This window comes from Cercospora beticola, chromosome 4 (assembly GCF_033473495.1).
Source record: "Cercospora beticola chromosome 4, complete sequence".
Classification (NCBI taxonomy): Eukaryota; Fungi; Ascomycota; class Dothideomycetes; order Mycosphaerellales; family Mycosphaerellaceae; genus Cercospora; species Cercospora beticola.
Genome location: NC_088938.1, coordinates 1,727,794 through 1,750,779, shown reverse-complemented (window position 1 = coordinate 1,750,779; position 22,986 = coordinate 1,727,794). Strand labels below are relative to the sequence as shown.

General features: G+C 52.3%; 10 protein-coding genes across 10 annotated transcripts; 5 read left to right on the top strand and 5 right to left on the bottom strand.

The window, feature by feature from the left end:
• Positions 1-679: 679 nt before the first annotated feature.
• Positions 680-2,414, top strand: RHO25_006333 (uncharacterized protein; the record flags this gene model as incomplete). Its single annotated transcript, XM_023597167.1, has 3 exons — positions 680-724; positions 775-1,484; positions 1,541-2,414. 3 exons carry the CDS (start codon positions 680-682, stop codon positions 2,412-2,414), a joined length of 1,629 nt encoding a protein of 542 aa, XP_023451938.1.
• A 115-nt stretch (positions 2,415-2,529) lies between these two features.
• RHO25_006332 (uncharacterized protein) lies at positions 2,530-3,549 on the bottom strand (the record flags this gene model as incomplete). Its single annotated transcript, XM_023597166.2, has 1 exon — positions 2,530-3,549. One exon carries the CDS (start codon positions 3,547-3,549, stop codon positions 2,530-2,532), a length of 1,020 nt encoding a protein of 339 aa, XP_023452396.2.
• Positions 3,550-4,062: 513 nt separating this feature from the next.
• RHO25_006331 (uncharacterized protein) lies at positions 4,063-5,556 on the bottom strand (the record flags this gene model as incomplete). The annotated part of the gene is made up of 1 exon (XM_023597165.1): positions 4,063-5,556. One exon carries the CDS (start codon positions 5,554-5,556, stop codon positions 4,063-4,065), a length of 1,494 nt encoding a protein of 497 aa, XP_023452393.1.
• Positions 5,557-6,083: 527 nt separating this feature from the next.
• RHO25_006330 (uncharacterized protein) lies at positions 6,084-8,000 on the top strand (the record flags this gene model as incomplete). The annotated part of the gene is made up of 9 exons (XM_023597164.2): positions 6,084-6,316; positions 6,378-6,410; positions 6,458-6,477; positions 6,531-6,748; positions 6,804-7,124; positions 7,179-7,303; positions 7,362-7,662; positions 7,721-7,820; positions 7,870-8,000. 9 exons carry the CDS (start codon positions 6,084-6,086, stop codon positions 7,998-8,000), a joined length of 1,482 nt encoding a protein of 493 aa, XP_023452401.1.
• Positions 8,001-8,436: 436 nt separating this feature from the next.
• Positions 8,437-10,493, top strand: RHO25_006329 (uncharacterized protein; the record flags this gene model as incomplete). The annotated part of the gene is made up of 2 exons (XM_023597163.1): positions 8,437-10,392; positions 10,464-10,493. 2 exons carry the CDS (start codon positions 8,437-8,439, stop codon positions 10,491-10,493), a joined length of 1,986 nt encoding a protein of 661 aa, XP_023452400.1.
• A 1,040-nt stretch (positions 10,494-11,533) lies between these two features.
• RHO25_006328 (uncharacterized protein) lies at positions 11,534-12,445 on the top strand (the record flags this gene model as incomplete). Its single annotated transcript, XM_023597162.1, has 1 exon — positions 11,534-12,445. The coding sequence occupies one exon, from the start codon at positions 11,534-11,536 to the stop codon at positions 12,443-12,445; it is 912 nt and encodes a 303-aa protein (XP_023452402.1).
• Positions 12,446-12,484: 39 nt separating this feature from the next.
• On the bottom strand, positions 12,485-14,235 carry RHO25_006327 (uncharacterized protein; the record flags this gene model as incomplete). The annotated part of the gene is made up of 5 exons (XM_023597161.2): positions 12,485-12,730; positions 12,787-12,825; positions 12,877-13,440; positions 13,494-13,588; positions 13,647-14,235. 5 exons carry the CDS (start codon positions 14,233-14,235, stop codon positions 12,485-12,487), a joined length of 1,533 nt encoding a protein of 510 aa, XP_023451667.1.
• A 1,368-nt stretch (positions 14,236-15,603) lies between these two features.
• RHO25_006326 (uncharacterized protein) lies at positions 15,604-16,884 on the top strand (the record flags this gene model as incomplete). Its single annotated transcript, XM_023597160.2, has 1 exon — positions 15,604-16,884. One exon carries the CDS (start codon positions 15,604-15,606, stop codon positions 16,882-16,884), a length of 1,281 nt encoding a protein of 426 aa, XP_023452397.1.
• Positions 16,885-18,835: 1,951 nt separating this feature from the next.
• Positions 18,836-19,279, bottom strand: RHO25_006325 (uncharacterized protein; the record flags this gene model as incomplete). Its single annotated transcript, XM_023597159.2, has 2 exons — positions 18,836-19,060; positions 19,109-19,279. 2 exons carry the CDS (start codon positions 19,277-19,279, stop codon positions 18,836-18,838), a joined length of 396 nt encoding a protein of 131 aa, XP_023451708.1.
• A 2,216-nt stretch (positions 19,280-21,495) lies between these two features.
• Positions 21,496-22,314, bottom strand: RHO25_006324 (uncharacterized protein; the record flags this gene model as incomplete). The annotated part of the gene is made up of 1 exon (XM_065602771.1): positions 21,496-22,314. The coding sequence occupies one exon, from the start codon at positions 22,312-22,314 to the stop codon at positions 21,496-21,498; it is 819 nt and encodes a 272-aa protein (XP_065458843.1).
• Positions 22,315-22,986: the final 672 nt, after the last annotated feature.

The window sequence follows — 22,986 nt, the reverse complement described above, 5'->3', positions numbered from 1 at the left end:
AATATAGATAAAGTCCCAATACCTCCGACCACGCCACAGCGAACGAAACACCCTTTGCTCAGCAAGTTATGACAATACAGTCGACCTATCAGCGAACCGGATTGTATGTGCTGCCAAATAACACACCAATTTAGGTAAACACAAAAAGGTGATCTTCAATTGCTTGTTTGGTAGCTCCGGCAGTAGCTCCCTGCTTCCGGTTCCGAATGTTGCATTAGCCCACTCTTTTGCCAATTGATGTACACCGCCAAGAGGTCTGGATATTCACAAAGACACAAGTCGAATAGGTACTCTATGTGGTAGGATGTAGGAGGTACGATACAACAGAGCATTGGAGCTAATAGTTTTTGTTTGCTCCTCGAGCTCGCTGAAGACCATAAGTAAGGATTAATTGTCAAACTTCCTTAGATCACCGCCTATGAGAAGATGCTTCTCGCGCCTGCAGTAGCACCATTGCTAATCGTCTCACAGTTTGTGCCTTCCACGTCATGCCACCTCTCGGTACTGCAGCTAGGAAACACAGTCGCCCGGAGATCCGATCAAGTGGTGAAAGTCACCTCCATGTTACAACCATGTGGCCATCCTTTGGTCGTTCTAGACCTTGCGGAGAGATTGCTTCCTTCAATCCTTTGTCCCATGAACGCTTCACCAAGGATACTAGAGCGGAGAGTATAGCACAATGCAGATAGAGTTAGGAAGCTCTCTTCCTCCCGGCGATCCACACGTAAGAACGCTCACTTCTCTTACAAACTGGTGCTGAGTTCAGGATCATAGGGAGTAAGCGTATCACTCCCACTATGGCAAGATACCGTGGGCTGGGCATACCGCGATGAGAAAGTCTTGGAGAAACTCAACACTGGCTACCCAAGGTTCTTTGTGCCACGAATAGTCCGCGTCTTGGCCCAGCAAGTCGTGAGGCACATCTCGAAATCTGAATTCGCGAACGTCCTAGCAAATGTCGAGAACATTGACGATCTCGATGCTTTACTTGTCCCCGGAAAAGCCATGGCGATGGTATGTCTGGAACATCTCCAGAAGACAACCAAAGATGATACTCTCGGTGCCTTTGTGATCAACTTCTCTGGTGATATAAACCCACTCGAATCCTATGCTGGAGGAGGTGGAGACGGCACTTCCGAGATATTCGCAATAATCTTCAGGGGATCTTCCTCACAAGGAGAGCCCAAAGCACTGTGGCAACATACCGGCTATGGAATTTCCAGCCGATGTGCTTCACATTGGTTTTCCACTGCAATATGGACAAAAGCCAGCCACAAGCCTGATGTCGACATGCCAATAACGATGGCGACAGTGAAAGCAAAGACCAAGCTCCGCACACGCATAGCTGATCTAGTCTGTTCTGAGAAGCAAACAGTCTATAGTAATGATGTCTGGCTGTTTCATACCGGTATGTCGGCCATTGCTTATTCTGCAAATCTCGTGTCTGGAAATCGAGAGCAAAGGCCCGGTGTGGCCGTGTTTGGGTGAGTTCTGCAATCTTTGGCGCATATGCTGCCAAGTGAACTGAGCCATGTCCCAGGTTCTTGTACGTCGACACCTTCAAGGTCTTGTCCAAAGTCCATGGTTTCCAGTGCACACTTTACAACGCCTCGGACGCTGACCTGGACCAACTCGAAGCGGACCTCGAGGCAGATCCAATGCGGTACGAGGCACTGTACCTCGAATTCCCAGGCAACCCATTACTGGCATCACCGGATCTGATCAGAATCTGGAAGTTATCGCGCGAGTATGGGTTCGCAGTCGTCTTGGATGACACCGTTGGCACTGCTGTAAATCTCGATCTGATCGCTCATACAGACATCGTGTGCACCAGCTTAACGAAAATGTTCAGTGGCGCCTGCAATGCAATGGGCGGGAGTCTCGCTCTGAATCCAAAGTCCAAGTACTACTCCCAGTTCAAAACGACGTTGGACGCGGTGTACCTTGACACGTATTTCCCGCCTGATGCAGTGATCATGGAGCGCAACAGTGTGGACTTTGCCGAAAGAGTTGAAAAAGCCAACGCTAATTCCGAGCTTGTCGTTGAGCTGTTGGAGAAGCATCCAAAAGTGGAACAGGTGTATTATCCCAAGGGCAGTCCGTCTCAACCATACTACGACCGTCACCGGAGGGAAGGAGGCGGCTACGGATTTCTGCTCTCGATCGTCTTCGATAAACCTGCATCTGCGATGGCATTCTACGATGCGTTAGAAGTAGCCAAGGGCCCGTCTCTGGGCACGAACTTCACCCTGTCTTGCGCTTACACTCTGCTCGCGCATGCCAGGGAGCTTGAGTGGGCGGCCAAGTATGGTGTTATTGAGTACCTGGTGAGGATCAGTGTAGGAATCGAGGATTCGGAAGACCTCCTAGCCCGTGTGAGAAAGGCTCTTGCTGCGACGGAAGAAGCGTCGTAGAGAGCGCGCCACGTCTTTGAGCTTGATAGCTACCTCCAGGATTCAACGCAGCCACGCATGAGGCCGGATAAGGTCATAATGATACAGAAGGCTACATGTATACCATCTATTTCAGCTAACCACCAACAGCCTGCAAGCTCTTCACGGTATCCGTGATACTCTGATCAAAATCGACCTGCTTCCAGCCCTTAAGCACAGTGTCCACATTGCTCGTGTCAATGTCATAAATGCCTTCCTCCGGCATTCCACCACCGGGCGTCTTCTCGGTCGGCTGATCCTTGAACTGGGGATATTTTTTCGCGAGTACTTCCGCGATCCTCTTATTGCAGAAGTGTCCGCTCGTGATGAAGAATCGCTTATTGGCTGCCTCTGCCTTCTCTGCTGCGAGCACGTGGCTGAGTGCGAGGTCTCTCACGTCCACCCAGATGAAGATTCCCGTTGCAGGAATCTCATCTTTCCACTTGCCGAGCATGCAATCGCGGATTCGCTGGTTTGATGTGTTGAGGGCGTCAAGCGAGTTGAGGTAGTGCACGATTGGGCCCAGGACCAGAGGTGGACACATGGTCGAGAGGGTAAAATTTGGCTTCTCTTTCTCGACAAAGTCCCAGGCTGCCTTCTCAGCGAAGGTCTTGGAGGCACGATAGCCCGCAGCTGGGTTCTCGACCGCCTCTTGTTGCGTGATGGGATTCCAGTCCTTCTCGCTGTATGTGTGTCCTGGCCGTGCACCCTTCTGAGGGTCAATAATGGAGGCGAAGGAGCTGGTGATGACCACACGCTTGACGCTCGGTGCACTCTTCTTGATGCTCTTCAAGATCCCTGTTGTGCCAATCACTGCAGGATCGAGCAACTCTTTCTGCACATCGGTGACATTGAAGTGGAAGGGACTGGCTGTATGGATGACTGCCTCAAATGGCGGCTCTGACACGACGGCCTTGTCAAAGGCTCCCTCTTGTGCAATGTCTTCGACGAGTGCGAAATCGAGCTTGTCCTTGCCATACTTGGGATGTGCTTCCTTGATCTTGTCTGCTTTTTGCTGCGAGCGGACGGTGGTGACGACGGAGTGGCCGCGTTCGAGGAGGTGATCGAGAACGTGGGCGGCAATGAAGCCGCTGCCTCCGGTAAGTAGGACTCTCATATCTGCGTGTGGTGTGGTGTGGAAATTGTATCGTTGAGCTGACGTGAGTGGGGTGGGAAATGTAGGAGCTTTTGTAAACGGTCTTAGGAGATAACGGCGGAGCATTGTTTGAAATCGCAGCTGCCGCCGCATCGTCTTTGCCGCTCCATTTTACCTTCCCCATCAACCTCAGCTGCTTCATTCATCCGGGTGATGTCATCTGTGCCATTGGACAGCCGATGTCATTCGCGCGGGACACGATTGGCTCTCAGGCGGGCCAGGCGAACATTGCGTCGGCAGTACATCGAACGAGCCTACGCGGAAGGGTCATTGTCGATAGATCTCAAATCGATGGCTGTTATGGTGAGCAACGCGACGACATTCCAGAGAAAGTCTCAAGATGGAGGAGTTTCACTTCTCCCCCACACGGCTCCACTCTTCCGCTCCTTGTCCAATCTTGGCGGCCTGTGCACTCCTCTACTGTACTCCTCCAGCTGTCCTACCGTGTACTTACTTGCAACTTGATATTTCACTTTACTTGATCTTGAGAACACCAGTCGGCCCGATATCAACATCGACACCTTCTCTCGCAGCCCATACAACATCCGGATGCGCTACATATACCCACGGCGGATTATCCTGTAGCCTTTTCAAACACTTCGCATACAGATCCGCTCTCCCCTTACCATTTTCACCCTTGTCATCAGCGATTTGCACATCCACTCCTAGGTTCCTCGCATCTTCAAAAAGTCTCTCAAACTCCTCATCACGGTACCCCATCCACCACGTCTTCTCTTCACTCTTCCTCTGCGACACTTTGTCATCCAAGACCCGGAACGTCGTATTCGGAGTTGAGTCAAATAGTGCCAGATCTCCAAGATCTTTGTTCAATCCGATGGATCGCGCATACTCAGGGCGATTGTACTCCACTTTGACTTCTATGGGTGGAAATCCTACAGCCTCAAGCGACGAGGCAATGAATGCGGATATCTTCTCCGCATGTTCCGGCATATAAGTTGGGGTACGTAGGGTAATGCTTGTGGGCACTTTCTGGTCTTCAGGTAGGTCTGAAAGCTTGAGTGATGATAGGAGAGAGCGTGCGAGTGCGGCGTCGTAGGGAATTGGGGACAAGTTTGCTTCGCGGAATCCGAGATGGAAGGGGCTCACCGCTGTCGCAGCGGCCGTGGCAAGGCCATGGTAGACATCTTGGTTCAAATCCGTTTTGGAGATGGCGAGATTGGCCGTCAAGCGAGCGGAGGGGTGAGAGAAGAGACCAGTGAAGTTGTTGAGGTAGTAGATTACGGAAAGCGTGCTGGTTTGTCGGCCCCAGAGCAACGGTGGCTGGAAGTCGAGTAAGCTGCGATCGGAAATTCGTTCGAGATTGAGGGCGAGATCAACGCTGCCATCACGCAGGAGCGCGAGTCGCTTTGAAGCGGAGGGCTCATGTATCGCCGTGATCGTTGTGGGGAGATGTGTCTTGGTAGATGCATCGATCAGTTCGAGAACGGCGTGGCCTCGTCCGTTCTGCCTTGAGAATTCTGCTACCCGATATGGTCCTGTTCCAAGGATGGGCTTCCCATCAACGTTGATCCGACAGGGCCAGAAATCCTTGAAGATCTGGGGCAAGTCGCCAAAAGGCGCGGTACTTTCCACTCGCACTGTCCTTTCGTCTGCTGCGGAGAATGTTGTCGTGGCGAAATACCTGGCGTAGCTCCATTTCATCCCAAAGTAGTCCGTGGAATCAAGTAAGCCCTTGATGTACTCTACGACTTTCTCTGCTGTACATGGCACGCCATCGTGGTATGTTGTACCGTCACGAATGTGGAAGCTCCAGATTCGGGCATCGGGTGATGCTGTCCACGACGCGAAGAGGCCTGGCTTGAACTCGCCATGGGGGCGCCATGTGATGAGTGGCTCGAAGACTAGTGATTTGAGTGCGAGGACGCTGTTGTCGTCTGTGACCTGTGTTGGCAGGCGGAAGTCAACATTTTCCAATGCGATGCGGAGTGACTTGGTCGTGGTTGGCATTGTTGCGTCGGGCAGAACGTGCTGAGAAGTACTGCGCAGATTCTGGTCTGGTTTGGGAGTGCGACTGTGCGACTTCCTCTCAACTTCTCCTTCTGCTTGGAGCTTCTTCACGTCTCAGAGCCGATCACACTCTGCAGCAAGGCCGTGTGCCAGGGATATGGGTCACAGTGATGGAGGATGCTTCACGCGAGATACTACGATGAGCCTCGATATTGTGGGCCAGAATGATACCATGGCGCTTGTCGCTTGGTGATCTTCGGCTTCATGCTTGCCTCGCCTTATCACACGCGGATGTACTCCTTCGGCAAGGCCAAGAGCACGCAATACGCATTCAGCAGGCCGTTCGCGGGCAAGCAGCGACAAGCTCAACGAAGCAGATCCACTTCGCTTCCACGATTCCACGTGGGCACCATGCTCAACACGATGCTGGCCTTGCAGGGTTCCAGAGACAGGTATAGTCTTCATCGTGTAATACATTCTCATCAAACAGTCGCATCTGTATGCGCGCTTGCTGAAGCCCAGTCGATATGGATGAAGAAGCCCCCAGAAACCAGGTCGGCCGCACGAGCATGGGTAACGCCGCTCTGAGTAACCCCTACGATGACAGTCCCAAGGACGCCGTTTCGATCGAAGTGAATCAAGTCTCCGGGCAAAAATCAGCCTCGCCTCTGTGGCGAAGAGTTTTGTCCTTCGTATGGGACTCAGCCGATGGCGAAGAGGAATATCGTCGTTATGTGCGACGACTAGATCTTGGACTCTTGTGCGTAGACATCTTCGAGAGGCAGTCTCGTGCAGGCAGGCTAATTATGTTATCTATCTAGTCCTATCGTGTGCTTGGGATACTTCATTAAGTAGTGAGTGATTTGGTAAGCGGTCTTTGAGATATGCTGACATCCGCCAGTCTCGACCAGACGAACTACAGTGAGTTCAATGGGATCCAAAGGATATCACAACGATTAACGTGATCGAAATAGGCAATGCGTTCGTCAGCGGCATGAAAGAAGACCTTCACCTGTATGGCAACGAGCGAAATTGGCTGAACACCTGGTTTGCGCTGGGCATCATCATCGGCAGCGTTCCAGCGCAGATGTTTCAGCTTCGCTTCGTCCGACCATCGATTCTCATACCCTCCTGTGAAGTCGCATGGTCTGCATTGGTCACCGGTATGGGGTTCGCCAAAAACATCGAGACTGTGAGTACAGCAGAGCGTCGAAACCCTAAGACTGATCACGAGCTGATCTGCAAAGATGTACGCACTTCGCTTCTTCACAGGACTCTTCGAATCGTGCGCGTTTCCAGGCTATGTTGCGATCCTCGGGTCATGGTACGGACCTCAAGAACTCGCAAAGCGTACCGCAATTTTGCTGGAAGTGGAATCGATAGCGAGCATGTTCAGTGGCTATTTGCAAGCTGGTTTGTATAATGGCATGAATGGCCGCCATGGTCTAGCGGGTTGGAGATGGTTGTTCGTCATGGACGGTGTCATTTCCATTCCCATCGCTGTTGCGGGTTTCATCCTGCTGCCGGACAAGCCACATACCACAAGGGCGTTCTATTGGTCTGCAGAGGTATGTCCGCCAGCAGCGTCCCCTGCACAAAAGTGTTGTGCTTACAATTCCCAGCACATTCGATATGGCATTGAGCGTGTCGAGAAATTCGGTCACCAGGCGCCACTGAAGTTGACGTGGCAAGAGATCAAGCGAATACTGGCAACATGGCAGCTTTGGGTGTTCGTTTGGTCTTACGTGTAAGTGACAGGACGCATACGCGGTCACAGAAACAGTCGCTGACACAAACGTGCCTAGCATGATCGCCGCCTGCCATACTGCCACAAGCTACTTCAACCTGTGGCTCAAAGCCGAGGGCTACAGCGTCGACAAAATCAACTACTTGCCTACTGGAGGGAATGCTCTAGCAATAGTCGTTACGCTTGCTTGGGGCATGCTGGCCGATCGCACTGGAAAATTCTACTGGCTCATCGTCAGTCTGCTCGGCGTCATGATCTTGTCCAACATTTTGCTGTCTGTTTGGAATATTCCCAAGGCGGCTTTGATGTTCGCGTACTACATTTCTTATGCTGGAAGTGCTACTACGCCGGTGCTCATTGTACGTGTCACCCCGCTATACAGATTTATTCATGTCGTGCGCTGACAGTAAGTTCTAGGCCTGGGCTTCTAAACTCAATGCTGGCGATCCGAATCTGAGACAGCTTCTTGTGGCTGTTGCGAACTTCTTCTCTTATGCTTGGGTGCTTTGGGTTCCTCGTAAGTCGAACTTCACGATTTGCAGTGGCATGTTACTGACAGAACATAGTTGTGCTATTCCCTACTTACGATGCCCCGAGGTACAAATACGGTTACCAGATCCTGATCCTTTTTGGTGGGCTGGCGATCGGATTCGTCACGGCACATAAGTATTTGCATGAACGGAAAGCTCGTGTATAACTATGAAGTGGATGATAATGCACTTGCTCGGGCTCCACTGCATGCCGGCTAGACACCGGGCTGCACATGGCCGGTATAGTCAACGCAGAATTGCTAGACTGCCAGCAGATCTCGTAATACAGCGACACAGTAGCAATCTATTCATCCCATTGAGGACCACGAATTTTTTGAACACTTGCATTGGAATGCCGAAATCCGCCATGTATCTTGCCCGAGTGTCCACTTGGTGCTATTCGCCATACTAGCGATGATTGCAAGGTATACCCAGCCGCGTGCAACGCCACAGCCGGTGTTCATCCATTAGACTGATTTCGCTGGCGGCATCTATTTACAAGTATAGACGACCGATGGTTCGCCACCTCGTACAAACGGTTCTCTTGTTCATCTTGACTATCGATGCAAAACAATACGTTTTGTTCTCGCGGAGGCATTCAACATGGATATTGCTGCACATCTTCTCCAGAAAGCAAAGCGTTTCGGACACGAGCCATTGCTTGTTCTTCCTAGCGGCGAGGTGCTGGACTTAGTCACAGGTTATATCCCACTACTCTCGACTTTCACGCACGAAGACAAGGCAGCAAAAGGCCTCAGGAAGGGAAAGACTGGCGACAATAAGGATGCACCTGTCCACTATTCCGCTCTTGAATTGGTGCGAGATAACAAATTCCTGTTGCTCACTGGGGAAAGCGGCAGCGGTAAGACGACATTTGCGAAAGTCCTGTGTCATCGATTTGTGGCTGAGGCTCCCTTGGTCTCGGAGCAAGAATTGCCGTTGATTCGCAATGAGTCTGGCGATGCACATCCAGAAGTGTGGGAAAGGCCTGCATTGCTCCCATGCTATTTTCCAATCGCGGATGCAGGCGATTTCGAGAAGATAGTCGAGGAGAAGGTACCACAACTCCTGGAGCATGTCTCACAGCATGCTTCGAGAGGGCTTTTGATTGTCCTAGATGATGTAGATCATGCTGGAAGCAATACAGAGCGTTTGATCGCCGACGTGATCTCCCTAGTTGTGTCCGCGGCCGGGGAAGAGAATCGCGTGGTGATGCTGGGCGATGCAAAGTCACTGGCTAGTCTGGATTTGCCAATCCATGTTGCAAAGCATAATCTATCGCCGTTGTTGCTGGCACAGCGGAGGTCATTCTGCCAAAAGCATTTGCATCTGAGTTACGATCGAACAAATGTTCCAACAGGTCTGGCAGCGGCGAATCACTTGGTCTTTGCACTTGCGTTGCAAGCTAGTTATCTTGGTGAATCGGCAGAAGCGACAATCGATGCTTGGTTGGCGGCAGTCGTCAAGTACGGTACTCAGGCGCAGGAACTTCAGCAAGCAGCTTTGGGCAATGTTCTTGAGCGATTGGGGCTTTCGCGGAGCCCGGTTAAGCACATCGTCGGCTCCGAAACTCCTGCATTATATGCTATCAGCAAAACGCGCAGTCTGCTCGCTGCTCGCTACCTTGCCATCCAAGATCCTCAGGCGACGGCAGCTATCCTCAGCAGCGACTCTAGACAAGCAAGTGAGATTGTCGGTAGCGTCATTGCGCGGAGAAGGGATCCCGAAGAGCTTGACAAGTTGGCGTCATCATTGCTGAGGAGTCCTGGACTGCATGCGCAGCGCGCTGCACTTCTCCTGGCGGAGCATGACTTACCCAATGTTGATCTCCGAGAGAGGGTTCTGCATCTCAATTTGGCAGTACTGGAAGAGGGAAAAATGGAGCTGCCCGACCGCCTTGCTGCGAGTGTTGCATTATCGCGGCTTGAGGACCCTCGCGACTTGGTGGCTCTGCAGTTTGTTCCCCTTTCGAGATTGACCATGGGCTCACCAGAGCATCCCAATTCAGAGCCAGTTCATGAAGTAGTTGTCAGACCATTTGCTATTGGGAGATACCCCATCACAGTGAGAGAGTACAAGAAGTTTATTCAAGAGACTGCTCGGAACTGGTCCAGCCCGGAACAGAATGATGCAGCAAGACAGAACGTCCCAGCGACCGATCTGACATGGTACGATGCAGTCGCGTACTGTGAGTGGTTGACCAAAGTCTGGCATCAATCGGGCAGAATTGCGACTGATCAAAGAGTGCGCCTGCCAACAGAACCTGAGTGGGAACTTGCAGCAAAAGGAGATCTCGAAATCGTCGCGACTGGACGCAATGTGTATCCTTGGGGCGCAGGCTGGAAAGCTGACGCCTGTAATTCGGAAGAGCTAGGACTGAACCAGCCCTGCGCAGTCGGTGTCTTTGCTGGCGGAGCTTCACCTTTCCAATGTCATGACATGGCAGGTAATGTATGGGAATGGTGCTCCACACTCTGGGCCGAGAATATGTCGGAGCCTTCGTACAAGTTCCCGTGTAACGCGAATGATGGTCGCGAGGACATGAAAGCGCCAGGGCGTGTACGTCGTGTCTTACGAGGTGGCTGTTTCTCAAGTGGTAAGCTCAAGGCTAACTGTTCTTATCGTGGCAGCTTGGAGGCAAATGGTCGATGGCGTGGTAATGGATTTCGCGTTGTCGTGGCACCTGTAAACGCATGATCGCGGTAGCCTCTCTCAGGCTGGATTCGACAACTCTAGAGCAACAGGTGACGCTCGTTCCAATCGTACTCCGATGTCGTGATCAGAACATTGTCCCATCGCCGTGCTATCGCGTCTTCGCGTACTGGTATCAGATCGGTCTTGACGAGCAAAGTGGACGATGAATATCACCGACCCCACCTCGCCGATTTGCCACGTCGATTTCGGTAGACTAAAGGAGGTGTTTGTGATTGTTGTTGTTTTGTTCAGAAGAAGTGGAAAGCACGCGTCTTCCTCTCGATTCGCTTGGCTGTCACGCTGATCAGGACGCAGTCAGTGTTAATCAATATTTGACGGCTCTAGATGCCGTATGCCGCGAGCCCTTCGTCCTGAACAACAACAATGCCCAGCACATCTACCAACGCTCGCCTGCGCTCACTCATGTACAATCTCAGTATCGACGTCTGATTCGACAGATCCATGCTACCTCAGCATCGGCACGAAGCAGAATGGTCGCTCTAGCTCTTGATCCTCATTGCAGAGAAGTCCGCAGACGAAGTCCACTGATCCCAGTGCAACGGTGTCTTGGTCATTGACGAGCATCGTTGAATTTGTGAAGAGATGGAGCCCCGCGCGCAGGTATTTTCCGCTCGGGAGAAGAAAAGGGGCGGATAACTCGATGACTGCGCGTGGCAGCGACTCAGATGCGCGGACAGTAGAGACAGAAAGCTGCGTAGATGCTGTGAAAGGATGGCTGCGGCATACGGCCAGCCGGTTGCTCTGAGGTTCTGAAGGCTTCGTCACGAAGCTCTTGGGTGATCCTTGAGTACAGTGGCCCTATTCCTGCAACAGGACGGCATGAAACGTGAAGTGGAGGCAATGTGAGTTCACTAATCGCTCGGGCAGGAACGGGCGCTGTCCCGGCACAATTACGAGTAAGGTATTGTCATGTGTCGCGACGTCACGAGTACAGAACATTGCTGCTTGTTGGTCTGTAGCTACGAGAGCAACAATTACGCCTACAATGTCTACAAGTAACCCTCCTGCCGCACGGCGCGACTTCACCGCCCGAACCCATGCTACAAGCTATCCATACATCTCGCCACTATCACAAGACCTTTCTGGAGCTCACGTGCTTATTACTGGAGCGGCCTGGGAGGATGGCGTAGGCTATGCAACCGCTAAGGCCTTTGCACGGGCCGGTGCTTCTGCCATTGCTGTGATAGACCTTCACGGAGTCTCTGATCAACTTGTCTCCCAACTCAAGGCTGCTGCTGTGGAAGCAGGTCGTCCGGAACCACTCGTGCTCAGCGGCCATGTCGACATCTCTCAAAAGGAGAGCGTATCGGTGTTCCAAAAGACACTTTCCGAAGCCTTCAATGATCGGCTGGATATTCTTGTCAACAATGCTGCCCACCAAGAGCCATATGGGTCGGTGTTGGACGCGGACCCAGATGTATACTGGAGGACGTGGGAGGTCAATGTTCATGGACTGTTCAATATGACTCGTGCATTCCTACCAATGCAGATTCGCACCCGCAAAGACCATGGCGGTCTATGTACTATGATCAATGTATCATCTTCTGGAGCGCTGAGCGTGCGAAAAGGCGGTGCCAGCTATAGATCATCGAAACTTGCCGTACTCCGCTGGACAGAAGCACTGAACCTGGAACACGGTGATGACGGCCTACTTACCTTCTGCGTCAACCCAGGAGCGATCAAAACTCAGATGACTATCAACGAGCCTGGGGAGTTGCGTAACAAGTTGCCGCATAAACAAGAAATCGCAGGCGATACTATCGCTTGGCTGGCCTCGGAACGAAGGGAGTGGCTTGGCGGAAGGTACATCAGCTGCCCATGGGACATGGAAGAGCTCATGGCCAGAAAAGACGAGATTGTGGAAGGCGACAAACTGAAGGTCCGCATGCAGTTTTGAGGGCGTTTCGGACTCTCCAGACTACGTGCCATGCACATCTTACAACTGATACCTGAAGCCTTGATTCTGGCGATCAGTCCTGTCCATGAACGCTGCTTCGTCCTCATCTCGATCCGCGGCTTCAGCTGCCAGTTTATCGCGTCTCTTGTTCTCCATGACATAGTACGCCTGGAGGCAAACGACGAACACACACGTCCCCGCGCAGGTGGCGATGATGGTGATTTTCGCTGGGATATAATCTGGCGCGCTTTGTCCAGTGAAGGACATGGGCCCGAAGATATTGCCCTAGAAGCGTGGTCATCAGAAGGTGATTGATGCTATCTGAGCGAAAATGACCTTACCAAGCAGAACGATATCAGTAGAAGGGCATTCATCGTGACCTGATTTCAGTGAGTTCATGTCCGTGAAAAGACGTATAAGAGTCTGCTTACCTTTTTGGTGTGTCCGGCGTAATTGGCTGCGACCAAGGAGTACATCGAAGGCAACGACGCTCCAATTACATTGGTGAGATAATTGCCGATCAGCGTGCCAGCTTTGTGATTTTCTGGCAGGAATGCCATGAGAGCACCGCCGAGCACACCACCCACCAGCACGAGTGCGATGATCTGTAGGCCACGCTGGTTGTACCTGCCGGCAAGCTGTGTCGAAATGATAATAGCAATCATTGAGATCACACCGGATGGGATTTGAAGGAGAGCGGTCGTCTTGCTGTCGAAGCCGAAATTCCTAATAATTGTGGCCTGGAAGCTCGAGACAGCTCCATTAGGTACATTTGATGCGATTGTCGCAAGGCAGATGAGCCAAGTCTGAGGATCGAGGAAACACTCGATCACTTGTGCAGGTTTGAAGTGGGTGTTCTCGATGCCGGTTTGATTTTCACGCAGGCGTCGAATCGCCCACACCTTATCTTCGTACGTCAAACGTGACGACATGGGGTTGTCTGGGAGAAAGAAGTATGCCACAATGCCTGCGGTGCAAGTGACAAGGCCGACAGTCTTGAGACAGGTCAGTACACGTTGGTGCGTATGATTGTGTGGGATCAACATACCAAGAACATAATTTGCCAAGAGTAGAACGTCCTGCTAGTAACATGCTGGAACCCGAACGACACGAGGCTGCCGATGATAGTCCCGCTTCCAACACCTGTACGCAGTCAACAAATTAGCAATGCGCTCTAGTGGGTCGCATGCGAAAGCCTCACCGAGATACCACAGCCCAACGCGAGGCGGCTGCTCGTGCCTCTTGTACCACATGCTGGTATTCAAAATCAAGCTTGGAGCAACTGCAGATTCGAACACTCCCAAAAGCACTCTCGTCGCCACCAAAGCACCATAGTTCTTGCACGCAGCTGTCACCGTCACGACGACGCCCCATAGAAAGACCATGGCTCCAAGGTATTTTGCAGTCGGCAGCTTCTGCATTCCGTACGCATGTGGGAATTCGAACGCCAGATATGAGACGTAGAATATCAATGCGAGATTGCTGAACTGGTCTTTGGACATTTCAGTATCGTCCTGGAGACCCATGACGTTGGCATAATTGATCAATGTCTTGTCCAGGTACTGAAGACAGTAGCACACCCACATGATGGGCATGATCATCCAGTCGATCTTGCGAACCAATCTTTTCTCATCTTCGGCTGTCATAGGACGAACGTCGGCCTCTTGGCGTAAGAAATCCAGTGCAGCATCGCCATCGTGAGTGACATAGTCCTTGACTTCTCCAACCTCAGGAAAAGTATCTGTGACACATTCTGGCGCATTGTCCCTCCTCTCCTCATCTTTCTCCATTGCGGTGGTCGAAGCTGAGAATTCGAACACTGGCCGTTGTCAGAATGACGATTCAATGGAAAGCAGCGAGTGAATCTCAAGTCTCAAATTGCGATGCGGCCTTCAGCATTTATACGTCAACCAGATGATTGAAGAACAGTACGAAGGCGCTTCATTTTTGAGGCAGAAGGTGCGCGTCAGCAGATGATTCGCACCCCAATCAGTTTCCAGCATCGACATGGTCAATCTGTACTGATAAGTTCGATTGGCCTGTCGTCCCAAACATCGGTAGAGCACGGCAAATATCTCGTCGCCTGTGTTGCTCGCTATGGCAGCTGCATGATGCTACAGGGATTCTTCGGCCAAGCAGAGATAGTGGCGAGCAGAATGACGTCTGAGTCTTTGCATTAACACATTCATCATGTTCTTGTTCTTCTTGAAATCGATCTGTTTCAGTCGCCATGGCAGATCGCAAGGCTGAGGTTCAAGCCCTGTAGCTCCGTTGTTAGCTGGCGCCTGTCGAGATGCACAGCAAGAAAATGGAGATGGAGGCAGACATCCCAAGCTCAACCCAACCCCAACACTCAAGATACTGTTGGCGTTGGTTCGTGAAGTCCCTCAGTCTCCTTTGAACTGCGGCGGCTGAGGCGGGTTCTGCTGAGGTGTACGATGCGCCCAGAAACAAGGCTGTTCCGAGCAAGCCATCGAACGGGGAGATTCGCGCAGCTTTGTTCCCACCTGTGATCTGATTGAGTATGCGAAGTGAAGCTGCAACAGTATCAGCGGGGAGGTTTCGCCTGTGATATACGTCGTCTCGTGTTCATGGAAAGTCCGGATGAGACCTGTGAATTCCCTGTCGACAGGGTGGCAAAATTGCAGTCTTGGCAGTAGGCGCATCTGGCTACACACTCTGCTCTGTTCTGCTTCACCACTTCAACTGCTCTCTGTCGCTGCGCAACACGTACTTCTCTCTTGCTCGGCGATCCCTTACCCCTTCTTCTCCAGCAGTCATGCTCTTCTGGGCACAAGTGCCTGACCGCAGGCTCCGGCTCATCTGTTTCCCAACTTCACCTCATTTGGCGAAGCACAGTGGCCGACTCACTTGAACTTTCCGAGTCGTTTGCCCGCGCTCACAGCCAGGCATCCGCAGGCAGGAAAGGCTTCGTTGTCACCTGCTACCGCTCACGAGATGGCTTCATCCCCAGAAGTCGCTCTTGCCAATGACCGCTATCAAGATGACGGAATGTTGACAGTCAAAGCTCCGCGGATGCACAGCATCCCTGTTAGCGAGCATCTCAATCCCAACCATGTTTCCATAGCACGAAATCCGCAAGAACTCAAGCACACCAAAGATCGACAGCACACATCTTGCACGTCGCTCGAGACGAGATGGAGCCAGCTCTCAACATCCTCATCAACGGCGCCGGGATCGCGGGTATCGTCGCTGCATTCTTCTTGGCCCAAGCCGGTGCGCGCGTTACAGTAGTCGAGCGATCCAACGCCTTGCGGAAGGAAGGTCAAGCCGTGGACGTGCGAGGGCATGGCCTTGCCATCCTTCGTCGCATGGGCCTCGAGCGGGCGGCTTGCGAGAGAGCGACTGGAGAGGCTGGCCTTCGAATGATTGACGCGCAAGGGCAGTGCAGCGTCGAATTCCCCGTTGCAGATGGATCAGGTTTCACCGGTGGCATCGAGATTGTGCGCGGGGAACTGGTTTCCTTGCTCTGGGAGGCCACGAGGTCGAACGTCGAGTACATCTTCGGCGAGAGTATTGAGACCCTGTCTTCGAGCCATTCGGGCATCGATGTCACTTTCACCAACAGCGGGCACACTAGGCACTTCGATGTAGTGATCGGAGCTGATGGCTGGGCCAGCACAACGAGAAGGCTCGCTTTTGGCCACGACGTCTCTGCTAAAGCGATTCAGCGGCTGGGTCAATGGGTCGTCTGGTTTAGCATTTCACGCATTTCCGGAGATGGTGAGTGGGCCAGATGGTATGTCGCCCCGCGGAAAAGAATGCTTCTGCTACGACCAGAGACAAGCGGAACAACAGGAGTGTCGTTATGGATTTCAGGCCTCGCTTTCGAGCCCAGCCATTTGGCAAGCGCCAGCCTTGCCGAGCAGAAGACTTTTTGGGCGACTCATCTCCGTGGAATTGGCTGGCAAGAAGCCAGACTTCTAGATGGGCTCAAGGTCGCTGAGCACTTCCACACGCAAGAGATCGCTCAGGTCAAACTGAAGGCATTTACTCGAGATCGTGTGGCTCTCGTGGGTGATGCTGCGTCTTGCCCTTGCCCGTCATCAGGGATGGGAACGACGGTCGCCTTCGTCGGGGCATACATTCTCGCCCGCGAGATCGCCAACAATCCACGAGGACATGAGTCTGCGTTTGGTGCGTATGAGAGCAAGATGGTCCCTTTCACCCGTCGGGCGCAAGTATTGGCCCCTTGTGCTCCAGGCATGATCAGCCTGAGTTCGATCGTGAGCATCTGGCTGCTGCACTTGTTGATCTTGGTGACCAAGTGGTGCGGCGTAGTGCATGCTATTGCAAGATTCTATCGCCCGCCTGCTGCTGCCATCGATCTTTCGGCTTACGACATTCGTCCAGTGGATGATTCGTTGCCTTCCATGACTCCATTGAGAAATTGGCTCAAAAAAGTTGCTCCACGATGACGACTGCCATCTGCTGCCTAGCGATCCCGAAACGCGACGACGTTCCAGCCATAGCGCTTTCCTAATACAGCCGAGAGATCGACTTCACGAGCTGTCAGCAAAGTTGTTCGTGTTGACTTGATTGGGCCGTCGGCCACACTTTATGATTGGGCATCTCGTTGCACCATCTCATGATTGGCTTGAGAAAACGTGAATGTCCTCATAAGCACTTGAGCTCATTGGACGACTGGACTCCCGCTGCAGACATTGCTTTGCATTGCGACCCAAACAGTGCGCCTCAGCCGGCGGCCGGGCATCCTCTTGGTCCGGGCCGGTACGGGAATCTATCGGTTTCTGCTCGGGCAGTGCCCCTCGGACGTGTATCCGCCATCTTGAAACAATTCGAAGTGGTCTATCTTCCGGCAGCGGTCTGGACTTGATGCCCAGCTCCAAGGCTATGGAGTATGCACGGGGGAAAATTCTTGATTAGGACATGTGGACGACCTGTCTTGTCGTATGGCTGGAGAAGCGTCGAACTTACATCTGATCCGGAACCCAACGAGCTTTGTCAAGCTTAAGCCATGGTGCTGATCATTGAGCAGCTACATCATGTCGCTGTCTAGACATCTGAATCTAGATGGTTTGGTATCCGCCACTGAATCAATGACTTCCTTTCTTGCGCTCTAAGTCGTGCTGTGGATGCGTCATGGATCACCTGGAATGTAGTCTGTCTTGCTTGAAGTGATGAGAGTACTTGACAAGGAGGTACTTGATGCCTTTCTAACTCCTCTGTCGAACATCGGAACATCTCGGAGTCATAACACCGATCATACTGCCAATGACCAGAGTTGGCGAGCCCGACACGTTGGTGCTTAATGAGACCGCAGTTCTCTGGCACCGTAATGCCTGAGGATCTAAAGGGTTCATTATGTCAGTCCGAGGAACACATAGGGTTCTGCAGGGTCCCGACTTAGCAGGCACCGGATCATCGTTTACCTTATTTGTGGCTTGCATTCAAGTCTGGGATCGCATCTTTCTGGTTGGAAGAAGCTGGAGCTCAAGCTCGGTGTCCCACTTTCCAGCGTTACTCGTGGCTTCGTCTACTGGCATTTGCGAAGACTATCAAGCGCTATCTACGCGCTGTGCTTGCAAAGGTGCCCAATCATTGCCCCATTTCAGGCGCCCTTTCGTGCATCAACCGAACTGCTGGAGTTATATCGCGGATGTAATATTGCTCGCCTCGAGGGCCAGGCGATCATTGACAAGCAGGATCAGAGCCGCTAGCACACTTTATCGGATTTGGAATGGCCTCTTCGCTCAGCTCGCACCTGCAACTATGGTATTTAGTGGCCTCGAGAGCGCTGAGACGCGGGATGATTGTACAGATTGTGAAACACACCACGAACTAAGAGACACGAGGCATTGGAACTTATTAAGAAGCTGTTCCCTGCCCGAATATTTATTATTGCGCCACATATGCAAATATACTATGGTTTGCACACCACAAGACTTGGCCATATAACTTGCAGCATGTGCGTTGCAAATTTGATAACGTGGGAGAAGTGTGGACACTGGGCAATACGGCATGAGAAATGTCCGACAGCCATGCAGTCTCACCCTCCTACGTTCTGCCGTGCCGCACATGAGCCCGTCGCTACCGATATCGCTGTTCAGGACGGAGTCTGCCCGGATGAGAACAAACACCCATCAATACCTGGAAACACATCGAGCAACTTCTGGAAAGCGAGCCTCGGCATCAATAAGACCAGCGGACCTGGGAATGCATGGTTCAGAGACCAACAAGGACAGACGTGAAAACAAACTGGCGAAGGCTTCGTTCTTCGCCATAACGAGGGCGTTCATTATCATTATTCGGGTCGGTCTTATTTTATTCGGGCGCCCCCATCCACATTAATGCCCGCTTCAAGATCCCTGCTTAGCAAGATGCAAGCTGCTTCTTTCACCATCTGGACTACCTCCCGTTGGGCTGATGCATGGCCTGCCACAGGAGCCAACGAATCACCCAATTGTCCGTCATAGCGCCGTCGACTCGCAACGCACCTCGATCGTAGACCGACTTGGTCTGGCTGCTGGCATCCTGGTAGATTAAGAGGATCTCTGCTCGAAAAGCTTCTTCACTTGGATCCTCGTTGCCGACTGAGCGAGACAAGCGCTGCAGGCCGGCTGCAGCTTCGATCTATCCGGTGTCAGCTCTCTGTTGAAGGTAGCCATGCATTCACTTTACCTTCATGCGATTGTATAGCTCGATGTCGTCCGCACTGTCTGTGTCGAGGCTCACGAGTCGAAAGAACCCTTCCTCAGGCAAAGCTCGGGCCTGGTTCGATCCTTCTGGTGGCGTCATGCTCTCCGGTCCCTGGCTCAGCACTGCTGTGTGTGGTCGGTTGAGTGCTTGCATACTCCGCTCTGATGCCTTGGTACGCAATGCAACACTTGCGGCGGTGGTTTGCCTATCCGATGCCGAGACGAATGGCAAAAGTGCAGGAGCACATACGTTGGTATGGGCATTGCGGGACCCTACGCATGTCTTATACGACTATGGCATAGACGGCAGTTCCTGCGCTGAGCTGGAGAAAACTCCGGCCAACACGTATCGAGTCAGGTGTTGGCTTGCTTTTCCGAATTGTCGAAACATCATGAGCGGTCTTCCAAGCCGGACCGGCGCTTCAGCCCTTCTCGCATGCTACCTCGGACGCCTAAACCACCTAGCTTCCCATTGCACGGCCTGTATCGAGCTCTCCCGTTGCAATGATGCAGACCTGTGGACGCAGGGCAAATCCCTCACACTCTGTTGATTGATGGGGAGGAGTCAACAAGGTTCGCCAAAGCAATCCCTAGCGGCCTGCTACTGCAATGTTCTCGACCGCGTGTAGTCGGGTGGGAAGCGATCTCCGGCCTAGCCTTGTGATCGGTATCGCTGCAGCAGCGCACCGGTCTACAGGGTATATCTAGCAGTCGTCCGTCCGGTACCGACCGACTTTCAGGTCCACAAGAAGAAGTTGTTCGGGATGTTGTCGAGCGAAACGACGAGACAGGCATACGATACGAGCAATACAACCAGATGCACGCAGGCTTACACGTAGGGCAGTGCACATTACTTGCTAGGATCGGAAAGCTACCAAGAAATGTGCGATCTGCGTCCGATCCTAGCTTCTCATTGCTGGAAAGCACACGGCCCGCTGGTCCGCGTCGCATGGGATCTTCACAATCAGACACATATCGGTCTAGACGCGCGGAGCCTCATGAGCTGCTGGCCATATCGAGCCGAACCGAAGAGGTCTACATATTGCTCAAGCATTGCACAGCCTAGGCACGACGTGCCAGTATGCCGTTGACGTGATTTTACCTGCCGAATATTGGTCAAGATCCGCAGACCGGGAAGTACTTGACGAAAAAGCACCACCGGTTTTTCCGTTACCACGGCGAGAAGACCGACAGTCTGGTGCTGGCGAATACGCCACAACGCGTTTTGGCAAGCCTGCAATGCACTCTCTGGGGGAACCCGCTCGCTGGAACTACTAATCATTGGAGGTCGCATCCGCCAGGTACTATCCTCAAGACTTGGTGTCGGGTGCGGAAGGACCTAAGCAGGTCTAGATGCCGCGAGTCAGGCGTGCACCTGCCCATCGAAGGGCATCTCCTCGGAAGTGCGACTGACGTCAAAGTGTTGAGACGTTCACAATGAGGCCAGAGAAATTGAGACACGCAAAGCTGGTGATCTCTCCTGGAAGAGAAGACAAGAATGGCTGTGTTTGGCACACTTCAGCAACCGAGAAAAGTATGAGCGGACCGAGCACAACAGAATTGACTACCACGGTAAAGGAGGCGGTCATTCTCATATCCTGCTTAAACCCACATAGACATCAAGAACAATAGGAGAAACGCAGTCCGCGACACCATCACCAACATGCCTCTCATTGAGAGTAGGCCACGTGTGCGACTTCCACGCTCGCCATCACAAATACTTCCAAAGCAATCTATGCAAGCAATATATGTTGCATATCAAAAGCGCGGGCAGAAGCTGGGCATGCAGCTAATAACGCTGTGTTCACCCGACAGGATAGTGAAGAGTAACGCACGATCTTGCCTGTGTGCATGACGGAGGCAGTAATCTTGACCTGCACACATATGCACATATTGAAGACTCTCTTTCTCTTCTCTGTACATGGGATGGAATCATTTACATGCACAAGGTCAGTCGCGTGCGCCGGAAATAAGGCGGCTACCCTCACTTTACTAACAACAGGATATTAGCGTCTGGTCCTCCAGGATGATGTCTGACGAAATGAACCCGACGTAAGCCCCATATTCATCGCGAGCCAGACGTACTCCAGGCACGGCAGTTTCGACACGAAGGAAGATTTGATGAAGTATATACCAATCAGCGGCCGGCATCCGAGGAAGTGAATCCAGGACATCTACACAAGTACAAAATACAAAGTTATGACTATAAACAAGATTCATTATTTCACATGTGACAGATGTGAAAGAGACACAGATCCTTTCGAGCCATCGTGCCTCGCCGCGCCCTAGCTAAATGGCCCAGCCGAAAACGGCCCATGTCTTGCCCTCTGAAGAAGCTCAACTGAAGTTTTCCAGCCCAGTCCCCATTCCTCATTCGCCAATAACCAATCTCAACTCAGCGACTGGCGTTGACTTTTCCTCCACAAATGCCCTGCGTCGGAATTCTTGATACACCTCCTCCCGAGCCTCCCTTCCTTCCTCCTCACGCCTGCCCAGTCTTCTTTTTTGCTCCCTATCAAAGACTTTGATCTTGCTCTGTACCTGAAAGGCACGATGCAAAAAGGCTTCGACTGTCGCCCTCGTGTTAACAGAGAATTTGGTGATATCCTTCTTCCTCAGCACCACTCCCGTCTCCACAAAATCGTTCCGCATTAGATACTTCCATTTGAGCTCGGCACTGTGCCAAATGTCTCTTTGGACGATTTGTCCAATATGCGTAGCAATACTTAACCAAGCCGTGCCGTGGCCATTTGGTCCGGAAGCTCTCTCCCACTGCGCCTGGCATTTCTTGTCCGGGCATGACTTGCCGGTTCTCTGCCTCCTGCAGTGATGCTTACGGCTGAGCTTTCCACGTCGTCGCGCCGCCTCAGTCTCTTTGGTGCCATTGCGACAGGAGTAGATTGAAAGGAAAGCGTGAATGCACTCGTGGAGCAATGTGTCAATCACACTCGTCACATGGTCCGGGGTCTCGTCGTGCTCATGTGCGTCTTTTGGGTCGATTTCAATTTCGTGCCAGCTGAGAGAGTAGTTCAGCGGCTCTTTTGCTTGGCCAAGCATTCCTTCTCTCGCTCTCAGGCCGGCTTTCCAGGTGAAGGAACAGTGTTGCAAGGCGCCGAAGAAGAAGGTGTCGCTGATGAGCTCGATACCCTCCTGCATGAACTCTGTGCTTGGAAGGTCCTTCTTGGGCATCGGCTGTGGGAAAGGCAAGCCACCACTCTCTGCCGCCCAGGCTCGACGAATGTTTCTTTCAGACTGCCTGCGATGTTTGTGGAACCAAAGTTGAATCTCGAGTGAGCGCATCCATTCGAAAAGCTTTTTGCCAGGGCCAAGGTCTTTTTGCAAGCGAAGCTTACTCAGAGGCTTTACGGTCTCCCTGGCAAGATCCACAATGCTGTGTTTGTATCTTTTCAATTGACGAGTTGTACATTGTACCTGTGCTTTGCGCACGACATGTACGTGCTCGTGTTTGCGACGTCTTGCCCGCGAAGTGGTGAGGTTATTGCCCCTGGATGACCGCTTGGTTGGTGCCATGATTGGAAGTCTGTGAGCAAGAGGAGAACAGGTATGTATGAACTTGCGTTGGTGTTGTTAGTGCGAGAGCAGAGGGATTCCTGCTACAAACTATTATAACATCTTGAAGTTCAAAGTCAAGACCATTTGAGACCAAATGGCAGAGACAGAAGCCCGCCGCATGAAAATTTGCTTTGTCGTAGTCGCTCTCGCCAGACACTGTCTCATTTACGTGACCCGGATGCCTGCGACAGAGCATTGTCCGCGCGACATCAAGGACTTCGCGGCGTAGACCCATCGTTAGGCGACGATGAAGCGCTGATTGATGAAGATGCGCGCGAACACCAGTCG